Raw genomic sequence first — 19,933 nt, 5'->3', positions numbered from 1 at the left:
GAACAATTTAATCAGAGAACTGCAAATGATGGGGAATAATTTAAAAACATCTTACTAGATGCCCTAAAAAGCCACAATTGAAGAAGGAGATACTGATTTTAAAAAGACTCAGTTTAGAGGGGAACTGAAGGCAGCTGTAAAAAATAAAATATTACAAATGAAAGTTGACAATAATAAATATAACTCAGAAGTTAGGGATTGTAGAAAATTGAGACAGGAAGTCAAGGGACACAAGGAGTAATCTATAGTCAGTAGAATTAAGGACAAAAAGAAGAAGTTTTAAAAATATATTAGGAATAAAATGAATCCTGACAATAGTATTGGTTCGTTGATAGATGGAAAAGATAAAATTATCAATAATGCAGAAAAGGCAGAAGTTTAAAAAAAAGTAAGTTCTGTACTTGGAAAAAAAAACAGATGACACCATCTCATCAGATGATAACATTCCTTCCATTCCACTATTATCTTTGGAGGCTGTTAAACAGAAGCTGTTAAATCAGCAGATCCAGATAACTTGCATCCAAGAGTTTTAAAAGAGCAGGCTGGTGAGTTCACTGGAACTTTAGTTATTTAATAAGTCTTAGACTTCTGGATAAGTTCCAGAAGAAAGATAATGCTGTGCCAATTTTTAAAAAGGGCAAATGGGATGACCTGTGTCTGTCAGCCTGACATTGATCCTAGGCAAGATAGTGGAACAGCCGATATAGGACTCAATTAATAAAGAATTAAAGGAAGATAATGTAATTAATGCAAATCAAAATGGGTTTTGGAAAACAGATCCTGTAACACTATCTTTTTTTAATGAGATTACAAGTTTAGTTGATAAAGGATATAATGTTGCTGTAATATATTGAGACTGCTGTAAGACATGACTTGGTATCTCATGACATTTTGATTTAAAAACTATAATGATATAAAATCAACATGGCATATATTAAAATGGATTAAAAACTGGCTAACTGATAGGTCTCAAACTGTGAATGTGAATCGAGAATTATCATTGTTTGGGTGTTTCCAGTGAGTCCCATATGAACCCCACTGGAAACACACACAATGAGCTATTTCACATTTTTATCAATGACCTGGCACAAAACCTAAAATCATCACTAATAAATTTTGGTGACACAAAAACTGGGAGTGGGGTGGAGTGGTGGAAAATAATGAATAGGACAGGTCACTGATTCAGAATGATCTGAATCACTTGGTAAACTGGATTGCAAGCAAACAATATGTGTTTTAATATGGCTAAATGTAAATGTATATATCCAGAATCAAATAATGTAGGCCACACTTACAGGATGGGGAACTCTATCCTGGGAAGCAGTGACTCTGAAAAAGATTTGGGGGTCCTGGTGGATAATCAGTTGAACATGAGCTCCCAGTGAGATGCTGTGGCCAAAACAGCTAATATGATCCTGAGATGCATAAACAGGGAAATCGCAAGTAAAAGTAGAGACGGTATTTGGCATGGGTGTGACCGCCGCTGGAATACTGCGTCCAGTTCTGGTGTTCTAACTTCAAGAAGGGTGTAGATAATTTGGAGAGGGTTCAGAAAAGAGCCACAAAAATTATTAGAAGATTGTAAAACATGCCTTATAGTGACAGACTTAAGGAGCTAAATCAATGTTGTTTAACACAGAAAAGATTAAGGGATGGCTTAATTAGAATAGTGAGAATAATTAATCACTGGAACAATTAATCAGCAGTCACAGTGGATTCTCCATCACTGACAATTTTTAAATCAAGATTGGATGTTGTTTCTAAAAGATCTGCTTTAGGAGTTATTTTTGTAGAAGTTCTATGACCTGTGTTCTATGGGTGGTCGGATTAAATGATCACAGCAGTCGCTTCTGGCACTGGAATCTATGAATCTAGTCTGACCTCTTGTAGAACACAGCCCATGAAACTTACCAGAATTAAGCTATGTTTGAACTAGAACAGATTTTGTGGAAAAAATATCCAATCATGATATTAAAATTGCCAGTGTTTCAGTGATTAATGACCCTCAGTGTAAAAAATGTATGCCTTAATTCTGGTAGGAATTTGTTTAATTTCAACTTCCAGTCATTGTTTCACCTTCCTCTGCTAGACTGAAGAGATTAGTTCTCATGCTGTTGGACAGCACAGAACAAGTTATGCGTCTCCACATTGTTTTGTCCCACCAAATCTGGCGCGTTATAGGGTATGTGAGGTACAAGTGTCTGTTGATGCCATCCAGTCATTGTGGCTTAGGTCTCCTGGGTGGTCTTTTCCATCTTGCTTTCATTGGGTCAAAGACAAAGAAGATTTACAGGAGATAATGCTGCCCTCTTCTTAAAATCATAGATGATTAGGGTTGGAAGAGAACTCTGGAGGTCATCTAGTCCAACCCCCTGCTCAAAGCAGGACCAACCACAACTAAATCATCCCAACTAGGCCTTAAAAGCTCTAAGGATGTTCCACCACCTCCCTAGGTAACCCATTCCAGTGCTTTACCACCCTCCTAGTGAAATAGTTTTTCCTAATATCCAACCTAAACCTCCCCCACTGCAACTTGAGATCATTGCTCCTTGTTCTGTCATCTGCCACCACTGAAAACAGCCTAACTCCATCCTCTTTGGAACCCCCCTTCGGATAGTTGAAGGCTGCTATCAAATCCCCTCTCGTTCTTCTTTTCTGCCAACTAAATAACCCCACTTCCCTCAGCCTCATAAGTCACGTGCCTAGGCTCCCTAATCATTTTCATTGCCATCTGCTGGACTCTCTCCAATTTGTCCATATCCTTTCTGTAATAGGTGACCCAAAACTGGATGCAATACTCCAGATGTGGTTTCACCAGTGCCGAATAGTGGGGAATAATCACTTCCCTTGATCTGCTGGCAATGTTCCTACTTTCATAGCTGGCACTGCAAGGTATTTATGTGCCAGATATGCTAAACATTCGTTTGCCTCTTTGTGCTTTGGCCACCATTCCAGAGGACATGTTTCCATGCCGATGACGCTTGTTAAAAAACTAATGCATTAATTAAATTTGTGACTGAATTCCTTGGGGAGAATTGTATGTCCCCTGCTCTGTTTTACCTGTATTCTGCCATGTATTTCATGTAATAGCAGTCTCGGATGATGACCCAGCACATGTGGTTCATTTTAAGGACACTTTCATTGCAGATTTGACAAAACGCAAAGAAAGTACCAACGTGAAATTTCTAAAGATAGCTATAGCACTCGACCCAAGATTTAAGAATCTAAAGTGCCTTCCAACATCTGATTGGGACAAGGTGTGGCGCATGCTTTCAGAAGTCTTAAAAGAGCAACACTCTGATGCAGAAACTACAGAACCCAAACCACCAAAAAAGAAAATCAACCTTCTGCTGGTGGCATCTGACTCAGATAATGAAAATGAACATGTATCGGTCCACAGTGCTTTGGATTATTATCGAGTAGAACCCGTCATCAGCATGGATGTAGGTGCCTTGGAATGGTGGTTGAAGCATGAAGGGACATATGAATCTTTAACACATCTGGCATGTAAATATCTTGCAACACTGGCTATGACAGTGCCATGAGAATGCCTGTTCTCGCTTTCAGGTGACTTGGAAACAAGAAGCAGGCAGCATTATCTCCTGCAAATGTAAACAAACTTGTTTGTCTGAGCGATTGGCTGAAGTAGGGCTGAGTGAACTTGTAGGCTCTAAAACTTTACATTTTTTTTTGAATGCAGTTTTTTGTGTAATAATTCTACATTTGTAAGTTCAACCTTCATGATAAAGAGATTGCACTACAGTACTTGTATTAAGTGAATTAAAATGCTGTTTCTTTTGTTTTTTATAGTGCAAATACTTGTAATAAAAAATTAATATACAGTGAGCGCTGTACACTTTGTATTCTGTGTGGTAATTGAAATCAATATATTTGAAAATGTAGAAAACATCCAAAATATGTAAATAAATGGTATTCTATTGTTGTTTAACACTGCAATTAATCACAATTTTTTTAATTGCACGATTAATCATGATTAATTTTTTAAATTGCATGACAGCCCTAATCATTTGACATTTTCGATCATTCAGAGATGACTCATCTGAATGGTGTCCAACTTTTTTGCATCTTGACTGAGGCTACACCTACACTACAAATTAGGGGTATGATTCCCATGCTCATGTACACATACTCGCACTAGCTCTCATCAAGCCAGTGCAAATGTAAATAGCAGCGTAGCTGCGGTAGCATGGGTAGTAGCAGTGGAGGCATTGCTGAGCCATGCTCAGTACAAACTCTCCTGAAACCAGCTTCCTCTGCTACCACTACCCATATTACATTGGCTACATTGCTATTTATATTCATGCTAGCTTAATGAGGGCCTGCACAAGTATGAGTACATGAGCTCATAATGTAGATGTAGCCAAAGAGGGGCCATGTTTCAGTCCCATAAGTCAGAATACTGATCACTGAAGCATTTGTAGGAATAATAGGACTATATTCTAACTTACTGAAATCTATAATGGGCTCAGGAATGTTATGGATTTTACCTTTCTTGCCTATGTAGGTTACTTTGTCTGCATTGAAGTTTTGGGAAATAGATCAGTGTGTCTTTTAAAAATGTATTATAAAGATTAAGGAGGCAGCTATATTTGTTTTATAAGTTTAAGCTAGGTGGCATAGTTCTCCTGACTTAACTTATAAGAGCATATTACATTGGTCAAAGTAACATTAAAATTGAAATACAGTCAGTATCAATGGTTGGAACTGGCTTGCCAATTACTGCAATTAGTAATTAAATCACACTGAACAACAATCCTTCTTAAGGTTTTACAGAAAGGTTGACGGGAGAGTCCCTTTTCCTTTAATTTGATTAATTTAACTTAAAATTTGCTGAAAGTAACAGCTGCAACTTTGCCTTGATTTTAAGGATGTAAACCCCTTTAAATGATTTCCGAGCAACTTCCCTTTTGGCTACCTCTCTCCCATTAAGCTTTACTGTTCATAGATTATACTGAGCTTGGGTTTGTCTAATATATTTCCCACCCCACAATGCCTGTAATTTTCCGATAGTCTGGCACAAACACAAAATGATTTCTAAAACTCCAGAATTATAGTATCTTTAGAATGACACTGGTTTAATCAGGGATCCCTCATTATTTCAATAACAGACTTGAGGGTTTAGTGTCTATTTTGTGGAAAAGTTAGTCATACACAAACACACACACACACAAGAGCATTGGAGTGATTCAAATTGCTTTACAGAAGGATTTTCTATTCAAAGTTTCTAACTCACGTGATTGGTCTTAACTTGAGTTTAAACTGATATTCACTGGTATCTTCACTGATCATAAGACATGATCTGTGCTTTCACATACAGTGGGGTTTGATCTTCACTCTCTCTCTTGGTTGCACCTCAGGCTAGGCTTAGTCTGTAGGCATTCTTCACTCCTTCTCTGGGCGGCCAGTCCAGAGAATGGAGCAGGCTATAACTTCAGCTATCTTGCTGGTGCTAGATAGTTCCTTCCCTCCATTTTCTCTGCTTGGTTGGTATCTTTTGTAGGCATCAGTGATCTCTCTACTGCACCCTTAGGGACACTTTTGTCTATGTAGGGGTACCAGCATGTTGGTTTAGGTCATCAGGTACATTGAAGGATACAATGTTGGACATGTCATAACCCAATTCATTACTAACTGCGAACAGATGTCTCTTGAAAACAGAATGCAAGAAGGTGCCATGTGATAAGGGGTTGTGAGACAAGTTTCTGTTTTACTCCCACATTGAAATGTCTGGATTGTTTAAATATAATTCAGGACTTATTCAAGGTAATGTATTTGCTTATTTTCATACTTTGTCATGACAACTAGTTAATTATGACACTGGGAATATATCCTAAGAAGTGGGATAACGACTAGGACAAGTATATAACATTTTATCCTAATAACCCTTTGCCTACACAAAAAAAGCTGCTTCGAGCATCTCTTTGCAACGCTAACTTTTATTAAACATTTTGGGCAACCAAAGTCACTCAGGATTAAATCCAGATATGGCCTGTTTTCCTGACACATTATATATCCTCAGCTTCATCTCTCTACATATCTGAGTATTCAGTTTGCGAATGACATTCTTAATGAGGCGCCCCATAACTATTTTGCAGTGTGGACTTCAAGTTGTTTCTCAATGCCACTCATGTTATTAACAACAGAGCGAAGGTACGTGAAATCACTGAGAATCTTAACTGGATGGTCACCCACTAGGGTGCGAGAGCCTGCAGGGTGTTCAAAATTGCCGAGCAGAAGAATTTTAATTTGACCCCAACTAATTTTCAGTCTGACTTTTGCTGCTGAATTTTCTGGATATTGAATAGTGTCTGCAGCCACGAAAGAAAAGCTGGTCCAGCAATTTTAGACTGAAGATCTCATTATCAAATTTTTATTCCCCATGTAGGTGCTTACAGACTGTGATCAAGGTACCACTTAATGCTCTCTTTGTTAAGGTGAATAGACTGAACTCCATGAGTCTCTCACTGTAAGGCATGTTTTTCAGTCCTTCATTCATTCTTGTGGCTCTTCTCTGAATCCTCTCCAATATATCAATGTCATTCTTGAATTGTAATACTAGAACCGGACTGTATAATCTACTAGCAGTCACAGCTGCGCTGCATGCAGAGGTAATATAACCTTCCTAACTCCTACTCAAGATTCTTTGTTTATAAATCTGGAGATTGCATTAGCCTTTTTGGCCATAGAATTGCACTGAGAATTTAGGTTAAGCTGATTACCTACCAGGACCTCCATTGTCTTTTTTTAGAGTCACTTTCGAGGATAGGGTCCATGATCCTGTAAATAAGGTTCATATATTTTGTTCCTAGATATATGACTTTACGTTTGCCTGTATTCAAATGCATATTGTTTGCTTGCACCCAGCTTACCAAGCAATCCAGATCACTCTGTATCAGTGACTGTCCTCTTCATTATTTACCACTCCCCCAATCTTTGTGTTTTCTCCAAACTTTATCAGTGATGATTTTATGTTTTCTTCCAGGTCATTAATAAAAATATTAAACAACATAGGACCAAGAGACAATCGCTGTGAGATCCCACTAGAAACACATCTGCTCAATCACAATTCTCCATTTACAGTTACATTTGAGACCTGTCAGTTATCCACTTGTTGATTCATTTTACGTCTTGTTAATTTTGTATTATTCTAGTTTTTTAATCAAAATTTTGCACAGTACCAAGTCAAATGCCTTATAAGAGTTTAAATATATGACATCAACGCTAGTACATTTACAACCAAACCTGCAATCTAATAAAAAAAGTTAGTTTTACAAGATCTATTTTCCATAAAACCATGTTGATTGGCATTAATTATATTATCTTTCTTTAAGTCACACATCAGCTGATTCATTGTTTTCTCAGGAGTGATGTCAAGCTGACAGCCCGTAATTACTTGGATGATCCCATTTACCCCTTTTAAATATTGCCACAACATTTGCTTCATCATTGTTCCAGGAGTTACTCAAAATCAATATCAATGGGCTAGTGAGCTCCTCAGAAAGCTCTTTTAAACTCTTGGATGCATGTTATCTGGGCCCGCTGATTCAAGAATTCTAACTTTAGTAGCTGCTCTTTAACATCCTCCAGAATTACTATATAAATGGAAGTGTTTCATAATCATGTATGACAGGACTACATCATCTGTTTCCCACCCAAATACAGAAAAGAAATATTTATTAAACACTTGTGCCTTTTCTTTAGGATTATTGATAATTCTACCATTTCCATCTAGTAACAGACCAATACCATTGTTAGGATTCTTTTTGATCCAAATATACTTTAAAAAGTCCTTCTTATGGTCCATAACTCTGCTGGCCAGAGATAGCACCATGTGTTCTTTTGCTTCTCTTATCCATTTTCTACAATATCTAGCTTCTAATTTATATTTATTACTATCAACTTCCCCTTTCTTTCATTTGTTATATGATTTTTTTATATATTTATTTTTTATAGCTGTTTTTCACTTCCTCTAAACCAGGTTCGTTATTAAATCAGCGTGGCCGTCATCCCCTGAGAGTAAATGCCACAATGCACAAAAACAGATTAATAATTCCAGAACATGGCATCAGATTATTCAAATTTCTTATCTGATGTCATCAGCAAGATGTTTTGATTGCTAATCATTGATGGGGGCATATTGAAAATCCCCTCTTTCTATATTTTAGCAAACTATATAGCCCCCATCAACACTGTATCTGACTGCCTCACAATCTTTAATGCATTCATCCTCTCAACAGCCCTATGAAGTAGGGAAGAGCTATTATCCCCATTTCACATATGGGGAACTGAGGCACATAGAGACTAAGGATATTTCGACACAGCAGCTGGGAAGTATGATTCCTAGCCTGGGCAGACATACAGGCAGTAGCTCTGCTCAGTATACTAAAAATCACAGTATGGCTATGATGGCCACCTGAGTGTGTAGCCAGAGGGTTAAGCAAGATTGTATTCAGGTGACTGGCACAAGCCACCAGAGTCACACAGCTATTTTAAGCACACTCTGAGTGGTAGGTATTTACTGTAAGCAACCTGGATTAGTAAGTATTGATTATAGTTTTCTAAACAATGAAATAATTTTAATTATGGTCTAATGATAGTTCTTGTAATGCATATTTTCTTGTATTAATACAGGAAGGAATAAAAAATTTGCAAACAATATAGGACATATAATATACTATTAACAAGATTATTATGGTATTGTTCAATATTTTACATAAATAAAACCATAAGAAAATTAGTGTATTTGATCGTTAAGTTACCAGCAATAATGTATTTACAGTATATGAAGAAATGCCTACTCACTTGTTCTACTGGAGTAATATTACTGAATCATATTTAGTGGTACATGTTACACAGTTCATCTTTTCCAGGGCACCTGTACAAGTAAAAACCAAATTGCCTAAGGTGATGCCTTCGCATTAATCATATTCCCATAACTCAGGTACCTAGTTCCACTAAAATCAATAGACTTGTGAGTGTGAAAGTGCAGAAGTAAAAGACAAGCATAATAAATAGTCCAAATCCTGTGTTGGCATATGGATATGTAATTCTTTCACACTTATTTGCATGACTGATCTTTATTTTGCATATTTTCAAAGTTTTGATCTACACATGGATTTTAATTGTGTACTTTTGACAGAACAGCCATTTGGGAATGAAGGCAGGTAATGGCTAATCAGACAGTAAAATATAGACTGATAGAAGTTGTATATAGTGAGTCTGGACTCCACTGCTATGTGAAATGTAATTAGTGTTATTATTTGTGTTACTTAAAGGTCCCCCTGTGCTAGATGCTGTACAAACACAGAGATTGTCAGAGATGCTCCCCACTCTGAAAAACTTCCAGTCTACTTACAAAACAGATAAAGAGATACACAGAAAATATTTTCCTTCCTTTACAGATGGGGAACTGAGGCACAGAGAGATGAAGTGCCTTACCCAAGGACATGCAAAAAGTCTGCTTTAGCAAATCTTGAGGCAGAATCTTATCCAGTGCCTTAACTACAAAAACATTCTTCCTCTTTAAACAAATTCAGATGCGCTTTAAGGCTCTGGTTTAGCAAAACAATTATGCACATGCTTACCGTTAAGCACATGATTGAATTCTATTAATCTCAGTGGGACTTAAGCACGTGCTTACCTGCTTTGCTGGATCAGGGCCTAAATGCATACAATTCCCAATGAAGTCAAAAGTGGGAGTGCTAGCCTTCTCTATATCTGAATTTGCCCCAGTTTCTGGACAAGTTATATTTAATGCAAGAGATCTGATATTTGTATGTAGGTTTGCAGGTATAACGGATGCCGTTTGACTGAGGTCAGAGGCAAGCAGCTGGCTGATTAGCCTCACTCATTGGGAAAAGACTTGCAATTTAACTGGCTGATCTTCATAAAAGGAGGAGCAGGAAAAGGAGAGGAGGAGCTGCAATACCTGCCAGAGGCTGAAGCAATTGCTGGGAGGAACTGCTTCCGGAAACAAAAAATGGACAGAAGGGAGACTGTGGGAAGTCCTATTATCAAAAGGCTCTGAGGTAAGAGGCACAAATTTTGGGTTGAGGAATTTCTGGGGTGGGTGGGTAGTTGAGTGACAGACTTGGGGAAGTTTTGCTCTTGTTTGTTCAGGAGACTTGAAATAAACAAAGAAACCACAACAACTGACCCTGCTGGAAACTACCTTTCCTGAACTAGATAGGAAGGTTCAAGGCAGAATTCCCGCAGGGAGGGTGCTGGCTCAGCTAGAGCAAGCTGGAGGCCAGCCGGAAGAGGGCACTATCCAACAGGGCCCAGACTGTCACAGCAAGTGAAATACTCACACATCTTTAAACTTATATTTCAAATTCTGATTGGACTTTATTGTTCCACATGTTTCTTGGAGATAGTCAGAAACTCATGCTTTGCAGTCACTGACTTTATAGGAAAGAGAGGAGATAGTTCAGCTAATGAATAATGCTATATATATAACCTTTGATCTCCTCTTAAAATAAGTAAATTAGATGGTGGTATTGATTCAATTAGAGTGGACAGCTGTCCACAATCTAAGAATCACCATCCATGTGGTCACTCTTGTTCGTATTAGCAGAGAGGCACAAGACTCAAATGGAATAAAGGCTGAATTCGTTTCAGAATGTGAACCTCCAGGTCAGGATTCGATCTATGACAAAGTCAATCCTGGCAGATCTGAGAGACTGGAGGAGGGCAGACGTATCAACCCTAGAATGGTGAAGGCCTGTTTGCTATGAGCTGAAAAAAACGGTTACCTCAGGTTAACTGGAAACACCTGAGGCCATTTAAGTGCTGCCAGTGACCTTTAAAAAAACCCCTCTTCTGGTGAGAGTGAGAAAGAGAGTGAAGAGATACAAGCTGCAGCAGGGGTAGTGGCGGCAGGAAGGAAAGGCTTCTCTGGGTGGAAGTCTGTCTTCCTTCACTATAGGGAAAGAAACTAAGTTAACACCTGCTTGGTGAAGTACTGGCAACTAGACGCCAGCATAGCAAGGTAGCGCTCAAGAGAGGGTCAGGGGAAAGTATTTCTGTTTTCATTGTGTGTGGGGGTTTGGGTTTTTTGTTTGTTTGTTTTGCTTAAGAAAACTTCTTGAACCCACCCTGGGGCCCACCATATAAGTAAGAAAAAATAAAACCAGAGATAAGAGAAAAACCCTCAAGAGTCAGACTGATTTACTCCAGGCCCCCCACTGCCTGAGGGAGAAGTGCTGAGGTGAAGAAAAAACCTTGCCACAGGTTATGCTGTTGCCCAAAGTGGGAAAGTAAGCACAGCCAGTGCCCATGCAGTGGGTGAAACCCTGGCTCCATTGAAGTAAATGGCATAACTCCCATTGAAGTCAATGGGGCTAAAGATCTCACCCAGTATATCGTCTGTGGATAATATCCACAGCAGTGATCTAATCCACAGACCAGTAGTAAACCAGACATCCTCACACTGTATTTCCACCAATGACCTCATCCTTTACCTGGGACAACCATCTCCAGAGATTAGTTTGTAATTTAATTATATTCATCCCCGATAACTCAGGAGGTCTGAACATGAAATGATGACTCTGATATACAGGGCCAAAATCAATAGCCATTAAGTGAATGAGGACATTTTATTTAAAGTATGGAGCACGCTGAGTGTCTAAGCTACTCCATCACCACAGTAGCTCAGTCTGGTCATACAGAGGAGTCAGAGAAAGACTGAATCATTTATCATCCCACTACATGTTTGCTGACCATGAAACCAACACAGATGAATAGACAAATAGGAACCAAACCAAAGAGTTGCTAAGGACCATGTGGTAAATGGGAGGTGGCTGAAAGCTCTACAAGCAGAACTCTCCAAGAAGTTGCTCATAATTGCAGAAGCAGACAGATAATGGAGTTGAGGAAGAACAAAAGAAAGAGACAAATAATGCAAAAATCTCTACCAAATAGAGTACTTGCATTTCAGAGAAAGTCAATGGAACCATGTAAAAAGTAAATATTTCACAAGTAGATGGTATTTTGAAAATATCAGGTTGAATCTTTCCATATTTTACTCTGTTTTTACTTAGTGTTCTACTTAGTAGTTGGGCCAGATTCTCAAGTAGTGTAAATTGGCATAACTTCTTGTGATGGGGTGGATAAACCATATACTGGAGAGTTAAGGATGGAGGAAAACACCAGGGCAGCCTCGCCCCAACAGCACTCACTGCTACAGAGGCATTAGGCCAAGAAGGCACTCCTAGGTGGAGGTTGGCTGCACAGAGTCAAGGCTCCCTACCTTGCTGAAATCCATGGATCAGGTAGCCAGGAACAACCATCACCATGACATACCCAAGGCAAGAGGCAGAGCAGTCTGAAGAGGCCCAGGGGAGAACATTAGCTGGATCTCAGGTAGTGGACTCCTGCATTACAGTGCTTCAGAGGGCCTATGGGTCAGAACCCAGTGGAGTGGGAAGGTCTGGGTTCCCTAGCCCCATAACCACTAGATGGGCCTGCCACCATGGACCACAACTGCCAGGCGCGAAGCCTCGCCCCCTCTCACACTTGTAAGTAGAGTTTGTCTGAGTAAGTAGTGAGTAAAAGCTGAGTAACATACCAAAATACCTCACTGATAGCAGTTAGTGGACACTCTACTTCAATAAAAACTCTATTGCTTTGTGAGACATAATGAAGCTAAGGTTCCAAGTTAGCAGTTTCAACGGCAGTATTAACAGGGAACGTGTGGGATGGTTTTGTAGAAATTTCTCCCTCACATATTTTCCCAAAGTTCAGGGCTTCATACTAAACAGAACAAATCACATCCTTAGCAGTTCTGCTCTGCTAAGTACAGCTGCATGGTGCAGGTGGTGCCTGAAAAATGTTTACTTTGCAGCGCTGCAGGCTGCAGAACTAAAAATGAAATAGATTCCTTTCTTTCTTTTCATATGACTGGGTGTGGGGTTGGGAGTGGGAGTGAGAGTGTTGGGGAGGTGGAGAAGTGAGATGATGAACAGCACAGAAAGAAAGTGATAAAATTTAGGCCAAACTTGGCTTGAAAAGAACCAAACCAGAAACACAGCTGACAATTGAGGCTTAGCTTCTGATTTCTTTTATTTTCAATGAAGCACTGAAGAAAAGCTGACAAGCACAATAGGTGTGGCATTGGGATCTTTGAGACTGCATAGTTTCAGAGAGGCAAGCCAAGCACAGCAAGTTCATGAGACCTCCACAATATCCAGGTGAAATCACAAGTGCTCCTTTCAAGAGCAACATCTGTCAACATAAAATCAATCAACAGCTGAGCAAAAAAAGTAATAAAAAAATCAACATGGCTATCAGGCAACTACAAATGGGCACAAAGTGACTATCTTAAGCATTTCTAACACCACGGTAGATAAGCACCCAATACAAAAATGAGGATAGCCCTTGTTCTATGAAGGAAGATCCTTGCATTTGGTAACTTTCTGACAACTGTTCCTAATTTGGAGGTTTTCACAAGGCTACTTTCTTTCAGTAGCTCAGAATATTGCAAACAACATTAATCAGAATAGTTCTGTTACTTCTTCAAAGTTACCAGCTGTATGTTAGGAAATAGGCCTTGATGTTTATTTGTACTGAATGAAATCCTATCCTCTGTGGAAGATCTGCCCAGCACAAGATCTGGGCATCACTTAAGTCCCCCAGTGCTATTCTTAAGACCTAGTTTGAAGGTATGTGGGATATAAGTAGTGCCCAGGCCTGGGGCTGGTCCTCTGCACAGGGTTGAATCTCTTGACTTTTAAGAGTGTAGGTCAGACTCTTTAATGTTCTCAAGGTATTTTAGGTGTGAAAAAGAAAAAATGATCTATAAACAACACTCTTCAGAATGTATAATTACAGATGACTCACATAATATTTGTAATAGCACATATAAATTCCATAATCTGGCACTATTTGGCTAGAGGCCACCAAAACACTTTGTCCAGCACAGTTTAGGAAGTTCTCAGGAGAGATCTCTTCCTCTGGGAACCTTAAGTGCTATGGAGTTCTTCTAATGCATCAGCAGAGCTTCCTTTTGTTAAAATACAATAGTTCCCTCTAAACCCCTCTATTTAATGTGTAAAAGGATGGGGCCAAGAGCTCTCACTTCCGCCTATGCATAATGTATCTTAAGTACTCTTTTCACCAAGTCATACACATATGAACTGCACAACTTTCTTTAGCTGCACACTTTGCAAGCCTAACATAAGAACATAAAAATGGCCGTACCGGGTCAGACCAAAGGTCCATCTAGCCCAGTATTTGTCTACCGACAGTGGCCAATGCCAGGTGCCTCAGAGGGAGTGGACCTAACAGGCAATGATCAAGCGATCTCTCTCCTGTCATCCATCTCCATCCTCTGACAAACAGAGGCTCGGGACACAATTCCTAACCCATCCTAGCTAATAGCCATTTATGGACTTAACCACCATGAATTTATCCAGTTCTCTTTTAAACGCTGTTATAATCCTAGCCTTCACAACCTCCTCAGGCAAGGAGTTCCACAGGTTAACTATGCACTGCGTGAAGAAGAACTTCCTTGTATTTGTTTAAACCTGCTGCCTATTAATTTCATTTGGTGACCCCTAGTTCTTGTATTATAGGAATAAGTAAATAACTTTTCCTTATCCACTTTCTCCACATCACTCATGATTTTATATACCTCTACCATATCCCTCCCAGTCTCCTCTTTTCCAAGCTGAAGAGTCCTAGCCTCTTTAATCTTTCCTCGTATGGGACCCTCTCCAAACCCCTAATCATTTTAGTTGCCCTTTTCTGACCCTTTTCTAGTGCTAGAATATCTTTTTTGAGGTGAGGAGACCACATCTGTACACAGTATTCGAGATGTGGGCATATCATGGATTTATATCAGGGCAATAATATATTCTCAGTCTTATTCTCTATCCCCTTTTTAATGATTCCTAACATCCTGTTTGCTTTTTTGACCACCTCTGCACACTGTGTGGACATCTTCAGAGAACTATCCACGATGACTCCAAGATCTTTTTCCTGACTTCTTGTAGCTAAATTAGCCCCCATCATATTGTATGTATAGTTGGGGTTATTTTTTCCGATGTGCATTACTCTGGAAAAAATAAGCCTAGTAAAAAGTCATAGAAAATGCACTGAATATGTTATGTATCAGCAGGGTAGCTGTGTTAGTCTGGATCTGTAAAAAGCGACAAAGAGTCCTGTGGCACCTTATGGACTAACAGAAGTATTGGAGAATAAGCTTTTGTGGTGAATACCCACTTTGACAGATGTCACCCATGAAAGCTTATGCTCCAATACTTCTGTTAGTCTAAAAGGTGCTACAGGACTTTTTGTTGCTGAATATGTTATGTCACTTTCAAAGAATCATAAAAGTCAGCTCCACTCAGAAGTGAAAGTAAGCCGGTACAGTCCAGTATGCCGTGCCGGACTGGACCGGCTTCTCCAGCGGTGATTTAAAGGGCCCAGGGCTCTGGCCCCTGTGGTGAGCTCCAGGCCTTTTAAAGCACCGCCCAAGCCCCACTGCCGGAGCTCTGGCGGCACTTTAAAGGGCCCAGGGCTCCCCGCAGTGGCTGGAGCCTCCCCGGGGCTCCTGCAGACAGGCTCAGGTGGGAATTTAAAGGGCCCAATGTTCCTGCAACTGCAGGGAGCCCTGGGACCTTTAAATCACTGTCCGAGCCATGGTGCCGCTGCTCCGGGGTGATTTAAAGGCCCTGGGTCTCCCAGACACCGGAGCCCCAGGGCCTTTAAATCACGAAAGGCCCCACCTCTTCTGGTTGAGGCCACGTCCCTGCTCAGGACTCTGGCATACCAGTAAATCCTTTAAGTTACTTTCCCCCCGGCTCCAATCAGAATTATTTCCTACTCCTTTTTGAGACATTTATCTGCCAGAAACCCCTTCAAGAGCAACCAGTGATGCTACTGTCCCTGAAAAGCTAAGATCAACATTAACCTGATACTGGCCAGGAACGCAGGGGAAAAAAAACAAAAACAAATTTAAACAAGTAAACAATTTATAGGTTGTAATTTATGATTTTACAGTTAAAGTCCAAAATCCACTTAAGTGCCCATAAAAGAGAATTGGAAGGAAAGATTAACTTCTTTCCAGTAACCAGGGATAAATCTCGGCAGAGACTTAGAGATTAGTTTGTTGAAAAGAGAAGAAAACTCTGCTTGTCTAACTTTGTGTTGTGTTCACCCAGTGGTTCTATTACTGAAACCATATTTACATGCAGAACAGTGGTTATTATTTATAAGAAAACATTTAAACTATGTATTATGCAACCCAATATGATGGTTTGGAAAACTGATCCCAATTTTTGCTTTGTGAATGGCTACCTATAATAACTACAGCTCTGGTAACTAAAGCAGTAATAAAAGGCCTAACCATGGCTAAAGTATGCTGGGATTTCAACACATTGTCATTCTGTACTTTTTCTGTGGCATGAAAAGGGAGGCCTTATCTAGAAATACAGCTGTGTTCAGACATTGCCACCCCTAAAAGATCTGACGTACAACACACCATGTTTTTCTGAATGGGAACAGAACCTCCATTGAACTATATTTTTTCTTTGTTCTTTTGCTCATCACTCATTATCAACAAAATTGAGTTGAGATGAGCCTGAGGTACAGACGCTGGGCCTGAACACTATCCTGTGATTATATATTTATGCAAATACACCTGTCTTCATTATTACTTTGTCCTCTCCACCTCAAGCCTATTTGTCTGTTAATCCACAAGTTGCATCTTGTCATAATTTAAGACTGTGACCTTGCTTGAGCAGGTACTGTCTTTGTTTTACCCATTTGTACATGTTAAACTCAATGGGGACTCAATCATAGTCTCTAAACACTGCTGCAATAGAAACAAACTATTATTATAGGAAGAGCTAGCAGCATCATCATCTATAGTTAAAAGTTGTTGAACACTTTACATTATAAGCCCATTTTCAGTTGCTTATAACTTTGTCACACTTTAAAGATGAAGACCTGGTCCCAGTGAATATCAGCATTGGAAAAGGCCTCAGAAAGTCATTTAGTCCCACCTCCTGCTCAAAGCAGGACAAATCCCCAGGCAGTTTTTTTTACCCCAGTTCCCTAAATGGTCCCCTCAAGAACTGAACTCACAACCCTGGGTTTAGCAGGTCAATGATCAAACAGCTGAGCTATTCATGGGAATTTTGCCTGTTAATGTCAATAGAGTGAGAATTTCACAGCCTTTATGTCTTGGCAGAAATTTTCCATGCTTGCTCTCTACTTCAATCTTATTTTTCACCCAAAAATTTCAGCAAGAACAGCCATTTTGGAGGATGAGTTTACAAAAATATAGGTAGCTAAAAATAATTTTTTTTCTGAGTGTTAGATGGACCATAAGAAGTCCCAGTTTTGGACTGATGAGGCAGGTCAGCCTTCTCTATAAGATAAATTCTAGAAAAAGTGCTGGAAGAGAGGTTGATTGTGAACACTTACTGCAAGGAAGATCTGAAGGGAACTGTGAGCCACTTCTATATACTGGTATTCAAGCAAACACCCTGAGACAGTGATGTAACGATGATCCTCCGGTGCCCATTCTGGGGCTGGAGTCACAGATGTCACTGTACAGCCTGGGCCATTCTCCATCCACCAAGAACGGTGCATTGAGATATTAAAGGTCAGAATAAGATCCGTTTCCTGCAAAAGAAAAAGGAAAGGCTATAATTCTGGAAGGGTACTTTGATGGGTCTTGGGGTACCCATGATTTTGAGTCGCCTTATTACTTTCCTGGCCCAGCAAGAAGCAGATTTGCTTGCACTTAACTGGGTGTCAGCTCTGTTAGCCACCCAAGCAGTCTTCTCTGGGCTATGCTAGTCCTTGCATAGCCTTGCAGGTGAACAATAGGTGTACCCTAGTCCCTGAGGGGGTATTCCCTTGTAAGCATTCCCCTGTAGCGTCCAGCCCTTACTTCACTGAACACTCACAGAAATATCAGTTCTGTTGTCCCCAAGGGGACAATGTAACACCAACTTATTTGGTTCAGCTCAGACTCAGCACTTAATACTGCAGCACTGAGATATATTTCTAGTAAAAGCAATCATAAGTTTATTATCAGAGATCAAAATTTCAGAGGTAATGAGTAAGGATAAAACAAACAAAAAGCTACATATAAAACTAAAGTATAATAAGCTTAGTCTTTAGAAAGTGTAACATGTTAATGTTCTAGGTAAAGATGATTATTGCACTCCAAATGTCTTCTGCAGTGTTTCAACCAGGGCTGGTTGTTATCCTGTTTTCATGAATGTAATGGTACTGCCAGATTAGTTCCTAGGTGCAGAACAAGAGAGTGCCCTCTCTACCTCCCACATATGCCCCCCCGCCCCAGTTCAGTCTTTGCACACAGCCAAATAACCCCATAGCTTGTTTTTCCCTGTGTGCTCCTTTCCAGTTGAATCTCTATGCAACAGGGACTTCCACTATGTTGGCTCACAATGCTTAATTTATATTTTGATAGAGAAAGAAACAGCTTACATACTGTATGGAAGAAACCTGTTTTTATCTTTGGCTGGTGACAAACTTAAAAACATATTTTCAGTACATACACACGACTCCTTAAACATCATTCATATGTATACTTTGCAGCTATTATTAGACTCAGTGTGACATAAGTGTCTATTAGAGACCTCACATGACTATCTGGTGAAGCAGAATGTACGTGCCAGGATCAGGATATTTTTGTAACCTCCTTTGCAGCTGGCACTGAGGTGTTCCTGGGTATGTCAGTGCTAATATCACCCCAATTGCTTCATCTAGACATCTCACAGTAGGCATAAAGAAGGCAAGAGCAGTAAAAGAACTTCATTTACTCCTGAAAATTGGAGAAAGCTTGTCCCCTGTAGCACACTCAAGTAATTGGGAGTTGGCATGAGGGTGTTGGTCATATGGGAAATGGAGATAAGTCATTTTCCAACACAAGCTTTGCTCCAGGCTGCTACTGTAGCCCTGAGGATATAGTTTCTCCTTACACTACTGTGCCTATGCTGAAATGGAAGCCACAATGGCTGATGGACATGCATAATGGCAGATCCACAACCCCATCCCAGCTCCTTCCAGTCCATCCCTGTCCTGATCCTCCAGGATCTACAAGGTAGATCCCAGGAGCTGGTTTTCATGGAATTGAGGGAGTGCAGTCCCAGTGCAAGTTCTCCCTATATCCTTTCCTACCCACTCGTGAAGCAGAATCACACCAGTTGCACTGCATCGGGGACCCTCTGCAGTCATGGAAGAAGGGGAAGACAGGATTTGCCTGTTATATGTAGCAATGGATTCCACTTCTGAATTCTTTTGTGATTTATAGTCTCAGCCCTTTAAGTTTGTATTAATTTTCAAGGAAGCAGCTACTATCCATTGCCTTGTCCAAAGGCAATGGGACATAGCTAGAGTCAGAAAGGCAGGCAGGAAGACATCCTGTGAGTTCCTCACAGCTGGTACACCCCAGATGGTGTCAAGGAATATTTAGTCAGTCACAGTTTAAGGCTACGTTTATAAACAGTTTATAATGGGTCAATACATGACTATTAGATGTAATAAACATATCACAGCCAGGAATCGTATTGGTAAGGATATCAATCAAAGGTGTTATAGATTATTATAAGCAACCTACTGGCTGCTGGACTTCATAACAATTGATTAACCATTTAGTAACCTTTATAAATGTAATCTTTGTGTAAAGTGTCAATCTGCACATGTGCTCAGTCATGCAAAGAAAAACTGCCATTAGAAACATCTTTTCAGAATCAACCTCTCCTACAAGTCATCCAGAGTAATTTACATTTTTTCAGCTTGTTGATAACATTAATATTTAAGACCCTCGAAGATTTCAAAGTAACTATTTAACTAGATTTACCAACATGAATTGAATATAATCACCCCATTCTGCAGATACTGTGTATATTTTCCCCTTCCCTCAAAAATACTC

At 39.8% G+C, this 19,933-nt stretch overlaps 1 protein-coding gene across 2 annotated transcripts in view; it reads right to left on the bottom strand.

The window, feature by feature from the left end:
* NKAIN2 (sodium/potassium transporting ATPase interacting 2) overlaps nt 1–19,933 on the bottom strand; it is an 817,962-nt gene that overhangs the window by 121,805 nt on the left and 676,224 nt on the right. For both annotated transcript variants that reach the window (XM_030556223.1, XM_030556222.1), the window contains exon 4: nt 17,452–17,652. In XM_030556223.1, coding sequence (XP_030412083.1) covers nt 17,452–17,652 — 201 coding nt within the window. The remainder of the gene's footprint in view (nt 1–17,451; nt 17,653–19,933) is intronic.

Source organism: Gopherus evgoodei, chromosome 3 (assembly GCF_007399415.2).
Source record: "Gopherus evgoodei ecotype Sinaloan lineage chromosome 3, rGopEvg1_v1.p, whole genome shotgun sequence".
Classification (NCBI taxonomy): domain Eukaryota; kingdom Metazoa; phylum Chordata; order Testudines; family Testudinidae; genus Gopherus; species Gopherus evgoodei.
Note: the sequence above shows the minus strand (reverse complement) of the source record. Positions and strands in the feature narration are given on the sequence as shown.